Raw genomic sequence first — 21,469 nt, forward strand, 5'->3', positions numbered from 1 at the left:
CCCTGAGACCGGCTGCGCTTGCAAGAGGCTGGTGGGTTGTAGCTGATCAAGAGCATCACGTACAAAGATGCCTCTTTGCTTTCCCCACCTCCAGCAACAGCCCCAGGTTTCTTTTCCGCTCTATCAAGCACAGGTTGTCTTCAGGGGTTATCTAACTCAATTTTTTTAAAGGTATAATAAATTTGTTCCTGCTTAATGCAGGACACTAATGCCTTTATCCTTGTTAGCTTTTCATCTGTTTGCAAATGATGCTTGTGAGATCCTTTTACGTATTCCTATTATTAAGTAATTAAGATTTTTCTTTTATTCCTGATATATTTCTCAGAGTAGCTTATGATTTCTCATCAGTTAGAAACGAGCTGTCAATTATGGTCTCCAATACAAAGATTTTAAAGAGGCAGCATAACTAGCCTAGACTGGATATATCTTAGGACATACTTAATGCTGCTGTGAGAAGTGCTGCTGAAGAGCTGGTCTTCAGGCTGTCATCTTTGTTGGCTGTCAAGTGCTGGACACAAGCTGTAGCAATCTGGCAAAAGAGCACCCTCTGCCCAAAACTACACAGCCTGGCCTTGGTGCTTCCCTGGGCTCCTTCACCATCGGAGCCCACTCGCTCTCTTAGCTTATCCACTTCTGACAGGTCAGCTACTTAATACTAATATATCTTGTGTTATATCTTTTTTTTTTTTTTCTCCTCTGTTCAAGGAAATGTTTCTGATCCTTCAAAGAAAACCTACATGATACAATGGCTGTCAAGACCTGATCCAGACTACCCCATCCAGAAAATATCTTCAAGTAAAAGACCCATTTATAACTCTGCCTTTGCCCTTAAATGCATGCCACATCAAATGTGGACTTTGCCTTTTGCTCTCTTCTTCTCTCTATGCGGAAAGTTCCCTTGACTTTGCCAAGTTTAAATCTTGGGCTGAATCTGTTTTTCACACCAGGCACTTGGTGCTCGGTGTCTTTCTTCTCTGGAGCTTGCGTAGCACTGGTGGTGGAGGTCTTGAAGTGTTGGATGTGTGAAGTTGGATCTCCACAGTATGTTGCCGTCCTCTGAAAGGGAGCTGGGATCAGTTTGCTTGTTGCTTGGTGATGGTGAAAAAAGGCTCTTACTGGTTCATGATGTTCAGTTTGATAGCAAAACTGAGAACTTATTGTGAATGTGATCACATCACAATAATGACACCTTGTAGTGCTAAAGTTCTCCTTTATCTAAAAACCCTAAATCTTGTAACTCTCTAGTTTCAGTTTGCTGACAGGGTAGTCTGATGAGTGAAAGAATTTATTCATTCCATTTTCCTTTGTGGTGCCATTGCTTTACTCACCCTTGCTGCCGATTTTGTATTCCTGACCCTCACATTTGTGTTTGTAACCCATGGAGGGCTCACCGGGAAGCAGAAGCGCAGTTTTGGTCGGTACTTTCCGTGCTGCTACGACGCCGTCCGCTCTTGCCAAACCCCTGGTGGTGGCTTGAAATATTTTCCCTCGTGAAAAGCTGCATTTTTTTTCCTGTTGCACAGTTTTTGCCGGTTTTGCGTACTTTTGCTTGAGAAACAAAACCGAAGCAGAACAGGCCTGGTCCATGTTGAAGGTTGTGTGGTGATGTTTTTCTGAACCTGGCGAAGGCAATATGATGTTTTCATTGACTATGATGTCTCCAGCTGCTCAGCATGGAGCTGTTTATACTCATTCCATCTTTGGTCTTTTTTCACCATGTGCATGTCTGACTTGACTGGTACGGTTGTATGTGTGCGTGTGTGTGTGTGCTCTATAGATGTGTCAACTGGCAAACATAACAGTGTGAACTACTACAGAATTACCTCAATTTTTATTGCTTTTTTTTTTTTTTGCTTAGAAGAAGAAGAATTTTAGAAAAATGCCTTAATGTTGAAATGTCAATGGCATTAATTTACCAGATCCAGCTTTAAATATAAAGACTACACTCATACCTTGAGTTAATATTCATATGGAGTGTTTTTACTTGAATGATAACTATTAGAAGGCAGTAAATTTAATCCAAGGTTAATTTGCACAGTGCATATCCATATCTTCATCAAGACAGGATTGTGACCTTACTTACTGAAATTTAACTGGCATTCTTGCTTCACCTTCAGTGTTTGTGTTGAAGATTTGGAATTCACAAGTCATAAACCGGTTTGTGACAGTCAGTACCAATAGTAGAAGCGTATCAACTTTAAAAGCGCAGTCTTGGAGCAAATTACTACCTTATTGCATTGATCATATTCTTGGGAAAAGTGGCATTTTTGAATTTTTGGGTCTTCAACAGTGTAGCACTTCAAACTTGTCATTATCATGTGATCACATATTTAAACTTTGCTGTTAATATGATAATTTCCTGAAACATGTTAACAATTTACATGACAAGGTGAAAAAGCAAAGACACATATCTGGCACTGAATACTGTTATGTAAAATAATTGGTGTTTAACTGTATAAATATATTCATGACTGTTACCTTTAAATAGACGATGTTTAGTGATGTTTCAAGAGATGGGTGGCTATAGAGAATGGTGCAATAAGGTATCTGGGCATTGTGCACTATGTCTATATGCACTTTGGTTTATCAGGGATATTTTATTAGTGTTTTGTATGTATTTAACATAATATTAAAGATGTGCCAATTCAGTTTGCTTTTCAATATTTTTTTATGAGACTAATGTGTACCAAAGTGACTGTGAAACTGATTTATTTTTTTCTTACTGATGTTTTGAAGATATACTTCCAGTCTGTCATGCATACTGCAACTAAAAATAAATAAAAGTTCAGCAAATCTGAAAAATTTGGTTTGGATACAGGATAAAAATTTCATTCTGATATTCCTAAGTTACAGAATTTATTTATATAATTTATCAGATGTCGCTAAGCATTTTACATAATGCAGTTTTAGTTTGATTTATTTTTAAGCTTGACATTATGTATTTTTGATAGGGAAAAAAGGCATTTTTCTAAAGGTGCTTTTAGTGATTCTTATAAAGCCAAGAACAGATCTGCCGTGTTGAAACCACGTTTAAAGGTTATATCTGTTGGCTTTTGTTTTGCAAGCCATTTGGAAAAGCTTGTGTTAAGGTTATGCAACACAAGGCAAAATGTTCAAACGGGACTCTATCTGGTATGGGGAAAATATATAAAGCTGTATAGACACATGCAGTCCTTTGTATAGAGTTGTGCCTGCAGATATGAACAGTTCCAGCTCTTAAAGACTGGTTTGAAAATGTCTCCAAAACCAAGGTACTATTTTTGGTTCCTGAGGAAGGAGTTGTTCTTTTTTCCTGGCAGGATCTCGGTTTAGCATTTGAAAAATATGAAAATGAATTGACAGGTTTGAAAATAGGAACCAGAATTTTGCTTTTCTGCAACGAATGAAACAATCGGGGCATAAATACAATGTCAGGAAGGGGTTTCCACCTTCCTCAGCCAGCACTAGCGTTTTGAAGCAGCAGCAATAGTTATTAGTTTACTTTAGACTGATATGTTTGCCAATTAAACACCTATAATGCCCAGTTTTGTTAAGTGAGGGTGAGTGAAGAGGCGACACCTACACTTCCTGAGTTCATGTGGTATCTCTGAGCCTGCTCTGGTTCTCTGCTTTGCTGGGAGTTGCTGGCAGGGGAAGTCGGGGTTCGGAGCAGGATGGTGACACCCGAGCTCACTGTCTGCCGTCGGGTACGCTCCAGACAAAGGCGAGTAATTTGGGTTACTCATCCTTTACTGTCAGAGTAGGTAGAGATGCAGTAAGAGAGAGGCAGAAGTGATTTCATCTATGTCTCAGCACTGTGGTCACATAAAAAATATTTTGTTACTGACAATGGCAAGTGCTGATCAGCCCCCCCTTCTCCTCAGCGCTCTCCTCTCCAAAAGTCCTCTGACTCCTCTGTCTTTCACCATGGGCTGCGTGTTGGGGTTTTTTCTTCACTGCAGTTCCCAGTAGTTCCCGGCTCCATCACGTCAGCCTGGAGGCACAGGAGCTCTAGAGCTGGATGAAGGATGGAGGACAGGTAGCTTTTTCTCCAAGGAGCCTGCTAACACCTCACCATCCATCAATTCGTATAGTCCTCTACCTCCTCTGAGCAAAAATCACAAAGGCTTGAGTAACCCTTGAGTAGATGCCTGTTAATGTTCCTCAGACGGTAAAACAGTGTGAGGAGCTCCCTTTTGACGCCTTAGCCAGCATTTTGCCACCTGCAGGTCAGCAAGATCAGGATTTGCCATTACACCTGTATGGCGATGCAGACTGTCATAACAGCTATCGACAGCTTAAAACCTGTCAATTATCATTCTGGCTCTTTTACCACTGTTTTCCTGGCAGTGACACAAAAATGAGGACTTGTAACTGACTCTCCTAGTCAGTAATGGAGTGGTTTGGCTCCATCCCGCTGGATTTTGTTGTACTGAAAATATCAACTCCCTTCTAGGAGAAGGAGGAGAGCTTTGCGCTAAGTGCACCGCTTTTCTCTCAAGCAAGGGGCATGCTCAGGCAATGCTGCTGTTTTCAGAACAGAGGTACCGGGCAAAAAAAAATCACTCCAGTAGGAGATGGAGTAATTCTGAGAGTTACACAGTACACGTAGAAATAACACTTCACTTTCTTGAGACAATCCAGATAAATATAAATTACCCTGTACCATGGTTAGTCACTGTTAGATTGCAGAAAATCATTAAAAGGAGTGAAGAGGAGGAAAAAAGATTTTTGAGTGTAAACCTTGATGACTTTCTGGGGATATCAAGTGATGTTAGCAACAACACAGCACTATTGGTGTGTTTTGTACTCTAAGCCCAGGCAGGAAGGTGTGTCATTGTGGCTGCAAGGTCTTCAGGGCACCACGTGCAGAATGTGAAGCCAAAAATTAGAGTGTTACAGCCTATAGTGTGGAAGGGGCTGGTACACAGACTTCAGATCAGCTTTTGTATCCCTTAAAGTGAATTGAGTTTTAGGTTTAATATTAAGCCTGTTCATTTGCCAGTTTTCCATCCTACTTTAAATACCAAACCCTCTGCCCACCGCCAAAGCTTCAGCTGTGTTTCTTTTTCTGATTAATGTCAAGATGCTCTTTATTTATCTGTTTCCTTTTTCTCTTTCAGAAGATCATTGTCAAGGAGACAAGTCAATGTTTTGTCGCATGGAGGTTCTATCTCGTTACTGCTCGATTCCTGGTTACAATAAGCTGTGTTGCAAGTCCTGTAACATGTACAGCAACATAACAGAGGACGGCAATGTAACCGATTCTATCATAAATAAGAATAATGTCATTGAGGAGGAGCTCCTGACAACCCTCAACCCTCCCATAGGAGTGTCCACCACGCAGTCTGCCACCAGCCCTCCTCTTGTTTCCAAAACACGGGCACCTCCTTCCAATGCGACGGAGGAGCACCCAGAAATCAATGCGGTGGATGTTCCCTATAAAATTGATGGGCTGGATAATGAAGTATCACAGCACAACATCATTACACGGAGGAGGATACCTTATGAAAAGACAAGGAATCAAAGAATTCAACAGCTGATTGCCGAGAAAATGAAAAAAGAGACTCTTAGGAAAATAAACTAAAATGGAAATATGGCACAAACATTTTTCTCTTACAGAGATGTTACCAAGATCAGAGTATTGCCCACGTCGTAGAGACTAAAAATGGGGAAAAATCAAAGTGGTGCTATGGCAGAGATGCCAAATTCTCAAGCCTACTATAAATGGAAATGACACATTGTTTCATAAGTGTTAATCTGAACACTTTGACGGCTAGGTTTACAGGGTACGGTAGAGTATTAGTGCAATATCATTACAGCATTTCGCTGAATCCAAACGATCCGTAACACCTAGACCAGGTTAGCAGGTTTCTTGTTTATAGGCTCTTTTAAGTCTTCTATGCCTGTGTAAAACTGCTTGGGAATAGTAATGGGAGTTACAGGTAGGATGGGGAAAACAGTCCGGAGACATAACGAATCCCTTTGACACTGACAAGCAGGTGGTCAGCAATCCTGTGATGCTCTGTGCATTGCGTAAACCCGGGCACTAGCTCAGCCCCCGGTTCAGAAAGGTGCTTAAGGACACACCTGACCAAGTTTATCTGACTTCAGTAGAGCTGCTCCTTTGGGCACAGCTAGGCATGTGCTTACATAGCTTTCTTAACCGGGACTGCATAACAAAATATATAGAAAATTCTGTAGCCATATATTTATGTGTAAATTAAAAACTGGCAAACAGTAGTTTACGTATTTCCATAAACAATTTCAAAGGATTCTCCTAAACTTTTGAATACATGCAAGACATTTAGTAGGGTAGATCTGACCAACTTGGACTGACAACATCCTAGTCTTTCTGTTTACAATTATCCATATTTTTGATAGTCTTTAAGTTCCTGTAATGCAACAGCCTCAGTGATCTTTGTTGGTTGGTGCTTTTTTTTATTGGTCTGATTTATTTTTCTACCCAGATGCTGTTTAACTTAAAGATGACTGGATTCTTGTTGCCTTTTCTTTGGTGCTTTGTTAAGAAAACATATTTTTTTTCTCCCATAGGTTGAGGTTATTTTGGAGAAAATAATTTTGTATTATCTTCCTTTTCTTAGGACAGCTTTATTGGTGCAGAAGTGAACAATTTTTTACTGTGCCCGTACATGTACATCCACACACACACATGTACTCACAGTACCAGGTCTGCTAGAAACTTTTAAGATGGGTAACCTGACAACCCTTTGAGTACTTCCTTTCCCCTCAGGGTCATCATGGTTTTCATAGTCATTTTAAATTCCTTGTTGGAAATCAGAAAATGGATTCAGCTTGGCTCTAACACCACAGAGAGGGGGAGCATGACTGGTTCCTGCTGTGGGTTGCATCTGAGCAGCTGTTCTCCTGTCTCCTGGCTTGGACTCTTCTATTGGTTTCCTCTTTGCTGGAAAACCTCCTGCAGAGCCCAGGGCTTCCCTGAAATCCTCCTTTTACCACTAGGTTGATCTGATGGCTCCTAGTTCAGATTTTCCAGTCTGAGAGTTAGATCTCATCCTCCAGCCTGAGCTGGTCTTAGTTTCAAGCAGTGCCAGTAATAAGCCTCTGTATACAGTCATAATTATTGGAAAAGTGCTGAGTTTCCAGCAACATGTGAGCTCTTCTGTGGCCTGGCTGCTGGCAAAGACCTTCAGAAGTATTGCAAGGTGAACCACACGTGGCTTCCTGCCACCCTGCCTTCTGCCCTCGACCACCACGGCTGTACGAGCTGCCAAGTCTCCTCTTCAGAACAAGCCGGTCCTGCCAGAGCAGAGGTGAGGGCCCGCAGGAGCAGCCGTCCTTGCAGCACTGAGACGTTGAACTGTTCTGGCCTGAACTCAGGCCAGAAGTCTTTAAAGGACGAGACCTGGTTTAAGAAAAATACTTTATGGACATACTAGCCAAAGCAGAGAAGGAATGTTTTCAGCTGGTGTGATGGCATCAAGCGTCCCATCTTACAGAGGACCAGGGTGATACACTTGGGTGAGTGTTTAGGAGCAGCTCAGATACTAGAGAGATGGGAGTTACGCTGAAGACCATGAAGACCAAGAAGCACAGTGGGTCTGGTAAAAGGCCAGGGCACAAGGAACCATCTCCTGGGCCAAGCAGACATGGCTGCAGATATGAAAGCAGCAACCAGCGCAAGCAACAAAATAATCTCTTCTGCTTTTGAAAAGTAAAAGTAAAGCTCCACGGTTTGGCAGCCTTGAGCAGTGGTTGGCGGAGGCAGTGGCAGGAATCTCCCCCCAGACTTTAACTCCTGAGACACTGTTTCCCTGCAGTCAAAGATTGCTTACCTGTAGTAGCCATGCAGAAGCCTTTGCTTGCTGCAGCCCCACTCTGTGGCTCGCCTGCCCTTACAGAGCCCTGATGCATGGGCAAGCCCGGCCCTGGCCCCAGGAGCCTCGTGCCAAGGGATTTGTGGTTCCCTGCAGACAGGACAAGTTTTAGTAACAGCGTAGGGTCAAGTCACATCTGTGCAAAACGGAGCAGTGTAGTAATGAGCACTGAAGGAAAAAACCAAATAAACCCCACCATGCTATTTATAAGCAAGGAAGATGTGTCTAAATCAACATCATTCCAGCTGCTGTGCCACAGGAGACACAAGCTGCAGCTGGGCTTCCAGCCTGTAGACATAGTGAGTATTTCTCGCCTTCCACATTTCCTTTACACAGATGTGGTTAGTGTGAAACTCAATTTTTCCCCTTCAAGTTGTTATCCTGCTTTTAGTTTGGTGGACAATAAAAGCAAACCACAATCACCAGCTTTTTCATAGCCAAACATATTATAAACTTAGGAAAAAAAACCCCATAAACCCAAGAGCAGAGAGTGGTTGGGGCTTGAAGTTACGCAGGTGGGGAGGTAGAAATTTGCTGCTTGGATGGTACCAGTCTTGCTCTCTGGGACTTTGTGGAGACCAATTCCTCTGACCTCCAGAGGCTGAAATAACCCATGAAATAGCTTCTGTTCTTCCTTAGCATCAGAAACAGGCTTAGTCAACCAGGAGGTGCCCACAGCTCACACGCTGTCTTACAGAAGCCTCTTCTGTCCAAAGGACTTCTAAGTTGTGCCCCAATAGCAAGTGGGGCAGGAATTTATTTGCTGCAACTTCAAGTGACCTTTCTGCAAACAGCACAAGGAAAGGCCTGTTCCAGTGAGGAGACCCAACATTTAAAAAGGCCCAAGTGGCTCGGTGCTGAGCGGTTCCAGCCGTGCCTCCCAGTGGCCAGGGCTGCGGTAGGCTGGGCAAGCTCAATTCATGGGGGTTCGCTTGCTCACGCACAGTGTGGACACCCCGGCTCAACTTGCAAAGCTGTTTCAAAGTTCAGCAACTCGACTGCTTTGCTCTTTCTCCAGAGTGAGTCGGTTCACAATCAAACAAACCAAAAGCATTTTTCCAGATAAGGTGGAAACTTCTGCTGCATCTTGGAGCAGGACTCACCTCCTGGAAGGCTGGTGTGGTGCTACGCTAGGTCTGGTGTTCATCAGGGACCTGATGCGATGTCTGGTGGCATCTGCATTTAGGAAGGGCTTGCTCCCTTCTCAGTCTCACCTTTTGGGAGATTTGATTTATTTCTCGCTGATTTTAATTCTAGTGAATATTTCTGTAGCTGTTATTTGGGGAACACTGAGATGATATTTGAAAGACCAGCTTCAGTCTAGATTGCTCAAGACAGTGAGATGCTGATGGACACAGACTGGTCCATCTCCTGTGAAGCAGAGCCACCAGCTGCCTTCTCTTTACAGTCTTGCTGTATGAGGGGAGGAAAAAAAAAAGTCTCATCAGGAAAGATGCCTTCTTTTCAAGCTGGCATGAATTTTTCAGAAGGTTTGTTTTTCAGCAGTTCGCCATGATGGTGGTTTCCTAAGAACATGAATCTCACTTCTACCAGAAAACACAGAGCAGAGCTCTACTGATAGGAAAAAAAGCAGCCCAAGGCAATAGGTGGGGTTCTGCTCTCAGTTGATCTTCATTCCATGTCATGTAGTGGAAATTTTCTTCATTTGTTCATTTTCTAGTTGGTTGAACTTTGACAACTGTTTCCTCTTTTCTACAATTCTGTAATTGGGCAAGAGCATCATCATCGTGGGTCTCCAGTAAACACTTTATTGTTGCCCAAGTACTGCATTTTGAGACATAATGAGCAGAGAGTGGTATTTTAGTGTAACCTAATCCTCAGAAACTAAAGCAGATTTATAAGTAAACATAGTCCTGCAGATACCATCTCAGAGACTTGAGAGGATCCCAAACCAATTCTGGCTTCTTTGGCTCCAATCTACTGCCATTTTTTTCACTAGTAGTCCTTTAAAAATTTCGGTAATAAATGCATCACTTTTTTATATTCATATATCCATTCATTATTTAGAGTCTCACAACATCTCCATAGAATGCTTTCAGATATTTTGGGAATTCTAGAAATGGTGCTTTACCAGTACTCAAAGGGGTTTATGTTTTATTTTATTACGTAATGCATTTAGTGTCTTATTTACTCACCTACAATGCACAGTATTAGCTATGTTCATCTGAATATCTATATGCAACTTCCATTCACTTACATATGCCTTAACAGAAATTGCAATAAATAGCCATTTCTTGTATATTAAAAATGTATATACAAATTAGAATCTTTAATTTTATAATTTATTAAATTCAGATGTCTGTGTTCTTTTGCAAAGTGTTTGACTTTTCCCTGTGCTTTTTTTCATTGGAATAACATTGTGTAGAGATGCTGGGGGCGGAAGAACCAGCATCTTCAAACTCAAAAACCAATTCGGTTTCTAAAATTTAATGAATTGGGATACACTTTATGCCAAAGTCTTACATCCTTGTTATAACATCCATTATTCAAGGCCAAATATCATGAAGTCACTGGACCAAAACCTCAGTTAATAACTGTGGATATTTAATCTAACTCACTTAAACCTGCTTGAGGCTTCCACCCTCTACATTCAGCTGAAATCCATCCTGGTCCATCTCTTTAAAAGGCTCGGTTTTATGGGTTTCTAGTCAGGACTGATGAGCAAATTTCACTTTGCATGTCCTATTGATAAAATAATTGCTCCTTTCCATGAAATTCTTTTGCATATGTTTTCCTGCCATATCCTGCATGCTCGTAGCTGTGTTCCCTTTAAGGCATAATTGAATCTCTACTGTCTAATTGGATTTTGTTGCTTGCGGATTTGAAACATCCCCGCTTACCTTGATTGTACAGTTAGCACCATGCAGTGCATTCAAGTCCAATATGGTCTTTCATCAGGTAACGAGCCACCTCAGCATTTTCAATATGGAAAAGACGTCTACTTACTTAAATGCCCTGATAAAATAGTGGACCAGCCAAAACCTGGGTTTCACTTACCGTGACAATTCATATAGTATCTAATTTACAGCTGTGATAAGGGTTATATTTAATTTGCTTTTGCTTTCCCAACCCAAAGATTTTGAGATTGTCTTTCAAAGTGGCCATGGGAAGGGTCTCACGTCCATAACCCAAACATGAGAAACACCCATGGTGGGGTTGAACACACCCAACACCCCTCCCTTCCCTCTAGGTCTTCCTACCTATGACTGAAATGCCTGAAGATGGCACTTAGGGGAGGCCATCTCGTCCTCTCCTGGCCTACAGCAGCTTTTCAGCCTCTTCGCTTCCGTTCTTCAGACCTGGGCAATAACTGGTGCCCATCTGGGAGCCTGGACAGATGTGTACACACGCATATATACACAAGTGCGCATGGTCTGCAGAAAGTAGCAGAGTCAGGGAATCCCACAGTAGGCTCTGAGCAGTCTCTGAAAAGAAAAAGAAAGAAAGAAAAAAAATTTTTAAAAATAAAAAAGAAAAAAAAAAGGCAGTTCAAGGAGCAATTCTAGGCCAGGAAAGCAGTTATTCAGGTTATTCTCAATTACACCAGGCAGAACACAGCTCCGTCAAAGTGCTGGGCAAATTTGACTGCCCCATCACACCATGCAAGGGGGACACAGTGTGATTCCCAGACACCCACCCAGGGGCTGCTGGCTCCACACCTGGCTTTGCTTTTAGGGGCTTAAAAAGCGCTGCAGAGCCCTTCTGGGGGCTGAGTGTCTGAAAACCCCACTGGCGTTGTGTCTCTGTGTGTGTGTGTGTGTGTGTCTGCGTTCCTTTCTCTCCTGAGCTCTCCCCCCGCACTCCTCCCCATCACCTCTCCACAACCCCTCCCTCAGCAGCCGCTTTCCAAAGCCGAGCAGGGACCAAAGCGAAGGAGCCACATGAACCACGTCAAGCCCAAGCGCGCTTCTAGAAACTCCTTACAGTGAGAAGCGGAGCAGGAAGACATGGGAGAAACCTCATCATGGGCAACCTGCTGGCTTTTATGCTTTGGCTGCAGTATGTTCCCACCAGCCTTACGTGATTAAACTGCATTTTGCGTCCGTGTTACCCCGAGCAGAGCTTGGTGTCCTGGCCAACCGACGCTGGAGGATCCACTGACGCTGCTTTGCCTCTGTGGATGCAGAGTTTCTAGTTGAGTTACCACTAGATGGTGGCACGGCACAGCAACCGGTTCCTTGCCTGCAAAAAACCAGTTACCATGTGAGCTGCAGTCAAGGCAACAGCTGTGCGTGCGACATTTCTAACCCAGCTCCGTCTAGTTAATGTGAAAACAGCTCATTAATGTTTCACGGGAATATTTTCGCTGCATACCGTAGCTACTGCTTGGTGTAACACACAGGAGGTTAACGGGCTGGGGGATATAATTAGAGAACACAAATCATCTGGAATCTGGCACAAACTGGGTCAAACTGTTTTCCTTTTCTGAGCTTTTAACGACAAACACGCAAAACAGAAGGAACTCACTGCACCAGGGCTTGGAGATGCTCGGGGTCACACTGACCTCGTTCCCTCGTCCCTGGCAAGAGCTAAAGCTACAGCCAAGCCCAGAGCTGATGCTGCTCCCTTCCCAACACTCTCTGACATGTTTTTCGATACCGGATCACAGCATGGGAGTGGGGTGGCAGCATTGCCCAGTCATGCACCAGCCACAATGTTTTCTAGTTTACCAAAAATCCTCGTTTCTGCAGGCAGGAGTGAAGCAGGACCGATGGATGTCCCTTTGTGATGCTGGTACCTTTGGGTGCTGCAGCTGCTCCAGGAGGAGGAGAGGGCAGAGATGAGCAGCAGAGAGTTGCCAAGCAGGGTGAAAACTGCTTAGCAAAAAGAAAAACAAACCAACCAACCGACCACATAGTTACTTTAAAAAAAAAAAAAAAGTGAATTTACAGTTCTACCACTTACTGGGAAAGCTTGAAACTGGCACCCTAAATGTCCCTTGGAGACCTTGTAATCAGAAAGTGAAGGGAATGGACCTTCGGTTTAATGCCTTTTTGACCCGATTTCGGCAGCAGGCACAGCCTCCTGGTGCAGGAGCTCGAAAACTGGGATTTCTTTCAAGCTGGGATTTTGCTACTGCAGCCCAGGGCAGTGATCCCTGTGTCCCAGGGCTCAGCTGTGTCACCAAAGGCACAAGCAGGGCAGCAATGTGGCACCACTGAGCTGTCACATCGGTGCCACCAGGTCTGACCCGCGTCCAGCCAGCCAGCACAACCCAGCTGCTCGGCTCCCCCGGCCCCCGCGGAGGTACCGGTTCGCCAAACCAGCCTGGAGGAGCTCTTACTTTTACCTTTTCTGTACAGATTCATTACTTTGGAAAACATACGGTGAATTTTTTCACCCCAAATAAATATTTCTTGCGATATTCTGAAGCAAAAATTATTTATGAAGCAAGCTTGGCAGCACGGGTGTCACATCAGGCGGCTTTAGCCAGCGGTGCTGGCACCATCCCAGAGCCCCCGGTTGGCATTAAGAGTATTTTTCCTGAAAATACCCAAAATGAGAATTGACTTCGGTATCTGTTTAGGGCTCTCAAAGATTAATTGGTTTGTTTATCTGAACATCAACAAACTTCAAATATGCCCAAAGGAGAGCTGCCCATTACACTTGCGCAATTCTGCAAAACTGTTTGAATAGGAGGCTTTCCCCAAAACTGGAAGCATTAGGGAAAAAAAAAGCCAACAAACAGAAAAGCAAACAAAGAATAACTCTACAGCATTTAGATCTTAGACACTCAACCAAGCCTTGAAGAGCTAAAACTCGTGTGTTCCTCAGCATCTTGGGCACTGCTGCTGTTGTTGTTTTCTTTTGCTATTAATTAATTTGGTTACCGTTCTCATGCACCTGGGAATGCTGATTCACTGTGCTCTCTCGAGGGAGTGTAAGTACAGGAGATCAGGATGATTTAACCAGAGACATCCTCAGAAGTGCTTGGAAGAAATCTACGGCAGTTTTGCGAAGAGACAACCAAGTATGCAATGGTGCTTTTTTTTTTTTCTTTTTTGTAATTAAAGTTTTTCAGCAACCACTTGATGAAAGAGAAAACTGAACGGCTGTGGTTGAGGTAAAAAAAAAGAAAAGGTACTGCTGTAAATTATATTTGGGCAATGATAGCTACTTTTAAAGCTGTATCTAGTATTTTTTACGTTTATATCTTAATCTTCCTATCATCAAGAATGTAAAAAAGAAAATAAAGAACAAATCATTTATACTAGGGTTATCTGAGTAATTCCAATAGCAGTGATTTGCATAAATATTATTTTCCTGCAGTAACACCAGACATCTAGAAGAAACTACTTTCCATAGACAGAAAGTATTTTTATTGCAAACCCATATTTTTAGTGTAGTTTAATAAAGAAACATCTTACCTAACCACATTTTGTGAGAATCCTGATCACTTTAGAGGCTCTTGGGCAGCCTCTTGGCGCAGGGCCTGGGGCCTCCGCAGCCCCGTCCTCCTGGGGGAGGCTGCCGCATCCCACCGGACACCAGCAAAACCGCAGCGAGGGGTGATATGGAAAAGCTTTAGGAGGGCCCTTGACCTTGTTAGACATCTGATGACCCAACTCTGAACCTGAAATTCCCCTGGAGATCATGTTTTCCTAATTCAGCTGCTCTCAGAGCCGCTACCGTCGCAGGTGGGGAAGGGAATGACCTTGAAGGCTTTTATGAAAAGAACATATCCATGCGCATCTGCACATGGGGAAATATTTTTCCAGATCAGAGATTTTCCTCATGAAATGGCTTTCCCAAGATTTATACTGCAGCTGCTTTAAGTAGCTGGAGTCTGAGGGGTTTTTTTCTGTTTGATGGTAATTATGGTGCCTGTGAGCAAGAAGGAGAAAACCAAACTGTAAGTTGTTACTACTGTGTGACCCATTGCTGTTAGCAGATTTAATGCATGAAGGCTGAGGGTCAGTTCAGCTTCGTTCAGCTGTTTGGCATCAGAAGTCCAGACAAACAGCTTAAGCTTGCACACCCTTTGTATTTAAATGTTAAGCAATGGATATCTCCATAAAGCAAATAATTTCTGCTTTGAGCCATGTCCTTCAGGGATGCAAAAGTCTTTTGAGATGCTTGTTTCTTTCCCCTGGAGATAGAGAAAGAACCTAGATAATGAGCGTAGGCTTGGACAACCAAATCAGCAGCCAAAGCCGATTCCAGCCTGAATGCTGGTAACACTGAGAGTATTTGTATTAAATCTAAAGAAGTCTAGGATTTCTGCTTTTCTCTGCATCCCTCCCAGCAGCTCAGGACAGGTGGTATGGGAAGCGGCAAGGTTTGGAAATGCAGGCACACTCTCGTCCTTGGTCACATGGGGACGTTGTGCAGCGTGGCTTTTCCCCAGTAACGAAGAGCAGCTATCGAGGCTCCCTCTGAGAACAGCATTAGAAAATAAAAGCAGAAGGAAGATTCTGCAGCGAATCAACTATTCGCCTCCCCACCTGAGTGATGCTGCAAGAGAGGCTACGAGAGGGATACTGGAGTTCTACTAGAACTGCAATCAGTTTGCGGCATGTTAATAAGCCAGAAAACAAAGAAAAATCCCCATCGCCCAGCGACCCACAAGGCTGGACATGGCTGGTCCTCCTGGCAAAGCAATTTGCCGTAATGCACTTGTGTGATCTCGCTCGCCAGCTCAGCGAAACACAACCGGGGCCAATGCTGGGGACAGCAGGGAGAGGAGAGCGAGGGGACCCTACGGGGGGGACAGGGCTGCCCGGGCTGCGGCAGGGACGGCTGTGACTGACTGAGCCCCTGCAGCGGGTGAGCGGCTGAGCACCGGGAGCAGGGAGGGAGGAGAGCAGCCATCAGGATGCTGCAAGCACCCCCTGCTCTCTTGGGCAAACCTGGCAAAGTGGCACGAATTTGCTCATGAAGTAAGGCAGAGAAGGAGCAAAAGCAGCTCAAAATCTAAGGATCTACCTTTCAGCAGTGAAATCCGATGGCACTATGGCTCCTCTTTTCACATCCCCCAACTCAGAGCACAGGCAGCCCCTCCTGCCGCACCACCACGGCACCGCACCCGCATTTCACGTGGGGAGATGGGATAAGGCAGCGGAGCAGCAGGGATTTGTCGTGGACTGTCCCTCTGGGGACGGGACGGCCCTGCCTCCCTCATGCCCGTTTGCCATCTCCATGCTACACAGCATTTGCCAGCTGCGGGCTCAGGCAGGGCCGGCAGCCAGGGCTATATTTAGCAACGGCAACAGAACAGGCAGCGGAATCAGCTGACTGGAGGCAGGGAGCCTGATGCACGGTTTGGTTTTAGCACAGATTCTGCACTGAAAACAGGGAGGGGGAGAGACGCGCGAGCCGGGGGAGCCGACGGCCGCACAGGTAAGGGGAGGGCGTCACAAAGCTGGGGTCCGGATGCCCCGAATGTTGCTGGAGGGACCCAGAACGGCCGCGGCCGGTGATGCTCCAGGCGTGGCTGGGAGGGGAGGTGCAGGACGGGTTTGTGCTCTCCGGGGGTGCTGGGTGCCGGTGGGAGGGTGGGAATGTCCTCTGCATGGACCAGGGACATGCCAACGCGGTGTCCAGGGCGAAGGGGGTCACATCCAGGCTGGAACCGATCCATCCCATCGGAAGAGTTTTACTGTGAATAGGTGATTTTATTTCTTTCCGAGGGAAGGGCACATTAACAGGACTAGGTTAGTGATTAGCCTTGCCATAAGCTAACACGCTGTCCCCATGCCCGTTATCTGCAGCATCCACCTGCCCTCCTGGACGCCAGGGTGAGAGCAGGCCTGATCCGGCACTGCCGAGCGCGGCTGGGAGGAAAGGTGGAGCCCAAGCTTCTGCGTGCTTAAAGACACCAGAAGAAAGGAGCGGATAGAATAAAGGGAAATTAAAAGGCGATGAGGTTTAAAACAATCATCTCCTGTTCTCAGTGCAGCAAATCCCACCTTGGTTGACCTTACCAGTAGGACCTAAGACAAAAACCAGTAAAAGCCAGCAAGGATGGACACCTTGGGCTCAGTGTGAGCTGCTCACTTGCACTCTCTATATGATCTGCAGCTTTGCAGAGAGGTTCAAAGCCAGATTTATTTCCAGCAATGATAAGGAAGGCATTAAAATAGCTAGCAAAGCACTTTTGTGTTTAGTCACACAACAAAGCTATATTGTGTCAATAGATTATTGCCATACAAATTCCACTGGGGGGGTGGAGATATTTAAAAAAAAAAAAAAAAAAGGATCCAGGCTACGTGGTCATTTCTGTCAAAGGGGGAAATAAGCAAAGCACAGGGGAGAGTATTTTGAGACCAAAAAAAAACCAAAACCAAAACCAAAAAAAACCACAACACATTACAGTTAGCAAACGCTGCAACACAAAATATTTGTAAAAAGGTTTACCTGAGTCGTGGGAGCTGTTGGATGAAAATCAACCCTAAAGAGTTGAGGATAACTATTGAATATCAAGGACACAAATTGAATCCCTTTGACTCTATGTGAGCATTCAGAGAAGGAGCTGCCACTTCATGACAACATTTATGAACCACTGGCAGAGACAAAAATGAACGTTTGAACCTTAGCACCTACAGTTCCTTGAAGAGATCAGCTGTAATGTCACTGTGTTCATGCGATGCTTCCTGTGGGGCTGGGTCAGCTCCTGGTGAGATCAGCTCTTGCCTGTTCAGACACAACGTGAAGTCAGAGCCCTGTTACAGTGAACAGACCAGTGGACTATTAAACAGAGTAGTGTGTCCCTTGCTGCTACAACCTGGACGGTGGGATGAGCAAGTGCACCAGCACCACACCGCTCCAGCTGCTGAGCCCCCGCGTCGCTTCGGAAGGCAGTGCCATTGCTGATCTCTTTAATGAACCTTTTGTTTTCTACTGCACTTAATTGGCTTCTTTTGCATATATGGGCTCTTTATGAAGCCATGGGTATAAAAGTACCACCAGCAAACTTTTAAAAGGCAGCGTCTGTAAACACCATTGTTTGCCACAAGAAAAGATGGGGTGGCTCAGGTAGCACCGACTTTACAGAAACAAGGTCAGAATTTCCTTACTGCAGCTGGTTTTTGCATGCTGGTCACGTCTGGTCTGTTCTTTGCAGCCATGGCACCCCGGATAAGATTGAGCCTTTCAAAGCCTCTCCCAACCATATGCGAAACCCACGAGGAAACGATGGAGGATTCACCCAGCAACCCGAAGCGCACTGGGAGCACCGCAGCCAGCCCAGAATTGTACTCCAGCGACGATTATATTCAATCCATCTGCCACCTCGCCAGACCCACCTTCCCGGGCCTTCCTGAAAGCAGTTGTAAGGTTCAGGACAGAAAGACCCTGAAGACCCTTGAAGGCATATCATGGTCTCCATCCCTTGGGGGGACACAGCAGGAAACAGCCAAATGTAAACTGGCCAATTTAATCTCAAACATGGTGCCACTGGGGAAAGTTACACCTGCAGAAGCCAACTTCTGGTCCGGAGAGGACCCCCTGGCACAGATTTACACGCATGCGGGAAAGCTCTGCTCCTCTAAGGCTTCTTCATACGGTAAAAGCTCCAGCACTTGTTACTCACAGTGCAACTCTTCTACTCCAAATGGTGAACTCCATCCCTCAACCGTGAAAGAAAAAGCCACAGGGAAACCAAATTTTCCACAAGTGTTCAGTTTTCCGAGGCTTCCCTCCCCAAGACCGGTGCAGAAAGAAACACTCTACTCAGAGCTGAGGTGTCTCAGAAGAGATGAGGGAGCAGTTTTAGGGAGCAACCACAGTCAGAAAGAAAACAGCCCCGTGTTCATTAATGGTGAACAGCTATTGCCGTGCTCAGCCAGGGGGAAGCTGGTGGGAAACCCAGCCTCGCGCTGCTCTGTGAGAAGGCAGAGTTGTTTGTTCGATACAGCAGGCACCGATGAAAAAGAAGGGAGAGAAACTTCTCACTGTGACAGCAATGTAACGGGTGATGTCCTCACTAAGCAGAGATACTCTGAGTGTTCCCAGGTACCTAAAAAAGCCATGATCCATAACTGGATTTCAGAGCACAGATGCATCTGGAAAGAAGCAAAGGTAAAAGCTTGTTTGCTCCCCGCCATTGCTGAAGTGTGAGGAAGTAGCTGCTCAGAATGATTTTATTCACAAGATATAACCACCCTGTGCTCTAGAAGCTGTCCCTGGAGTCCTTACCCAGAAAACATGGCTTGAATGTGCATGCAAGTCAGGCAGACCTTTGTGACCCATCATATCCCTCATCGGTGGGCAAAGGGACAATTCGGAGTCTCATCCACTAAGGAAACAGTGATTAGTTCTCATTTTGGAACGGCAACAGTTCATAAAGCATCTCCCCCCACCAATTTCCTAGAACTGCCCTGAGCACAAAGAAAAGCTGGAGAGAATACAAACCCCGCCTGTTTTGGAGAAGAAGTGATCTGCGGGAACACCAAATGACTGGGGTTTTCCAGCAAATGCCAAACAGCCAGATGTTGCTCACACTTGGGCACAGTTATTCTGAAAGGAACGTTTTGACTGGCATTTGAACAGTACTGAATGTGCTCTCAGTGACATACACATTTACTAGGAGACCCAGTATAGATCACTGCGCCAACACCAGAATAACCCTGGATAGGTCACCTGTTAGTGCAGTAGCATAGAGAAATATTTTTTTGAAAACATAAGTCTTTTATGACAATTTGCTAGAGGGCAACATGGAGACTATCACAACTCCTCAAGGTGGGTTTTTTTCTGTTGCTTACCCTGGCATGACACTGTTACCTTTACTCCTTGATTTTCCCTTGGCAGGAGGAGAGCTAGGAGCCCTGGGTGGGCATTGCCGCACCGGTGCTGCAGTTGTCTTGGAGCTGTAACAGATGCCAGCTGTGAAAGAACAACTATCACACTGGTCTCTGCATCCTCACAGGGTTTGCTGCTGGGGAGCAGCCAGCTCTGCAGCTCGGCGGCACAATAAGAGCAGAAGTTTTGGCCAAGGGGCAGCCCGGGTATGCTGGGCTGGCGTTCACAGGACCTGGATGTGAAAGAATCATTTCTGCATTTCCCTTCATATCCGTGCTTCTGTATTCTCACCTACCTGACCATACTAATGATGCTGACTGTGCTTTGCCCGGTGCTGCGAGGCTGAAACATGGAAAAAAACCCACAGCGTAAGCGCATGGTACAGCCACCCGGTGCGTAACATACATAAACCAACCCAGTTGATGTTAGTGCTGTAGAGGCTGTTGGTGGGCAGAGCGTTCCTGCACTGCTGTGAGGCCACGGCGTGGTGTGGTGAGCACATGGCCAGGTCACCCCTCGCTACGCACGGAGCGTCTCTTCGGCGCTTTCTCCTGCAGTCAGAGCAACCTCACACACCTGCGTTTGGTGCTGTGCTCTCTCTAGCCAGCCAAGAGAAGCAGGTGAGAAAACTGCAAAGCAATACTATCATTGTTACTACTACTAGGAGTAAATCTTTTGGCACAGAGGAGAGCAGAGGGACCAGGCTGCTCATTCAACTGCAGTTAAGGTGGGAAATACCATTGGAAAGCTGCAAGTATAAAAATGCTCACAAGCGATTCCTAAACCACCCTCGAGTAGATTGAATCAGAAGGCAACTTCTGCTCTGTACCAACCTGAGCGTAAACGCGCTCTAGGACCAAAAGGTATGCATATTTGAGCTTCTCATTATCACATCTCTTACCTCAAATATTTTTTCTCCTGTTGAAACTCATTAGCACTATGGAGCTGAACTGTGTCTCATCTTCATTTTTGAACTAACCACACAGCAAGAATAAAATTGAAGGTGGCTCCAGCATTTATTGGAGCCGATGGAGAGAGCTGAATCCGGAGGTGCCAGCCTGCCCCACCTCCTCCATGTCTTTTCCGTCCTTCTCAGGTTAACACTGGGATTTCAGCGATGTTTGTCCTCGTTGCCCTGCTGACATTTTCTTTCTGTGTGAATATTTGTGACACTAATGCTTAGCAAGTCTTATGCCAATTGCCTGTATCACTGCTTTTGACAGAGAAAAACGAATAAAACCATTACATGGAGCTGTTGTTTCCATCACTGCAGAACCACGGGTGACTCTTTTCAGTGCAGGACTGGTCCACAGCACATTGGCTTGTGACTTGCCACCCCAACACCACCTTCTCACCCCACACCTGGTCACCTACAGAGCCACCTCTGGGGCTTTTTCTCCACACATCCAGTGCCTCGCAAAGCTTTTCTGCCTTGTCAGGGTCAGTCCCTCTGTGCCCTGATTGTTTCCCTCAAGGCCAGCCAAGTTGTCCCCCTGGGACAATTGGTGTGGTTGAACTTGAACTATTCATCCTCATGGCAGAGACACAGAGGGGCCTTCACACCTCAGCCCTTTGGCAGCTGATGCCCAACACTGTGATTCCTTCTCGGCTGCCACATAACCCCACAAGTCTCTAAAACCCTGAAACACATCAGCTTTTCCAGCAGAGCTCCCTGGAAATCTAAAACCTGTGAGCAGAGTCTGGAGCACCGATGTGCCGTGTCCGGAGAGCCCAGTCGTAGGGCTCGCAGCCCAGTCATTCCCACTGCTCCTGGCTCTGCAAATATTGCAATACCCAGAGCAAAGAGGCGCAGGAGCGGGGTTAGAGCCGCAGCTCAGGACACCCTGGGAAAAGCCTCCAACAGGGAGCAG

The 21,469-nt window shown here is 45.4% G+C and overlaps 2 protein-coding genes across 2 annotated transcripts in view; both read left to right on the top strand.

The window, feature by feature from the left end:
• Window positions 1-10,081, top strand: part of ADAMTS2 (ADAM metallopeptidase with thrombospondin type 1 motif 2) — a 186,331-nt gene extending 176,250 nt beyond the window's left edge. Inside the window, exons 21-22 of the mRNA XM_065643858.1 lie at window positions 706-795; window positions 5,103-10,081. Of these exons, the coding sequence (XP_065499930.1) occupies window positions 706-795; window positions 5,103-5,566 (554 nt within the window). The 3' untranslated portion in view covers window positions 5,567-10,081. The remainder of the gene's footprint in view (window positions 1-705; window positions 796-5,102) is intronic.
• Window positions 10,082-16,120: 6,039 nt separating this feature from the next.
• LOC135994014 (uncharacterized) lies at window positions 16,121-20,873 on the top strand. The gene is made up of 2 exons (XM_065644278.1): window positions 16,121-16,199; window positions 17,923-20,873. The coding sequence occupies exon 2, from the start codon at window positions 17,925-17,927 to the stop codon at window positions 18,915-18,917; it is 993 nt and encodes a 330-aa protein (XP_065500350.1). The 5' UTR covers window positions 16,121-16,199; window positions 17,923-17,924; the 3' UTR covers window positions 18,918-20,873.
• Window positions 20,874-21,469: the final 596 nt, after the last annotated feature.

Source organism: Caloenas nicobarica, chromosome 13 (assembly GCF_036013445.1).
Source record: "Caloenas nicobarica isolate bCalNic1 chromosome 13, bCalNic1.hap1, whole genome shotgun sequence".
NCBI classification, from domain to species: Eukaryota; Metazoa; Chordata; class Aves; order Columbiformes; family Columbidae; genus Caloenas; species Caloenas nicobarica.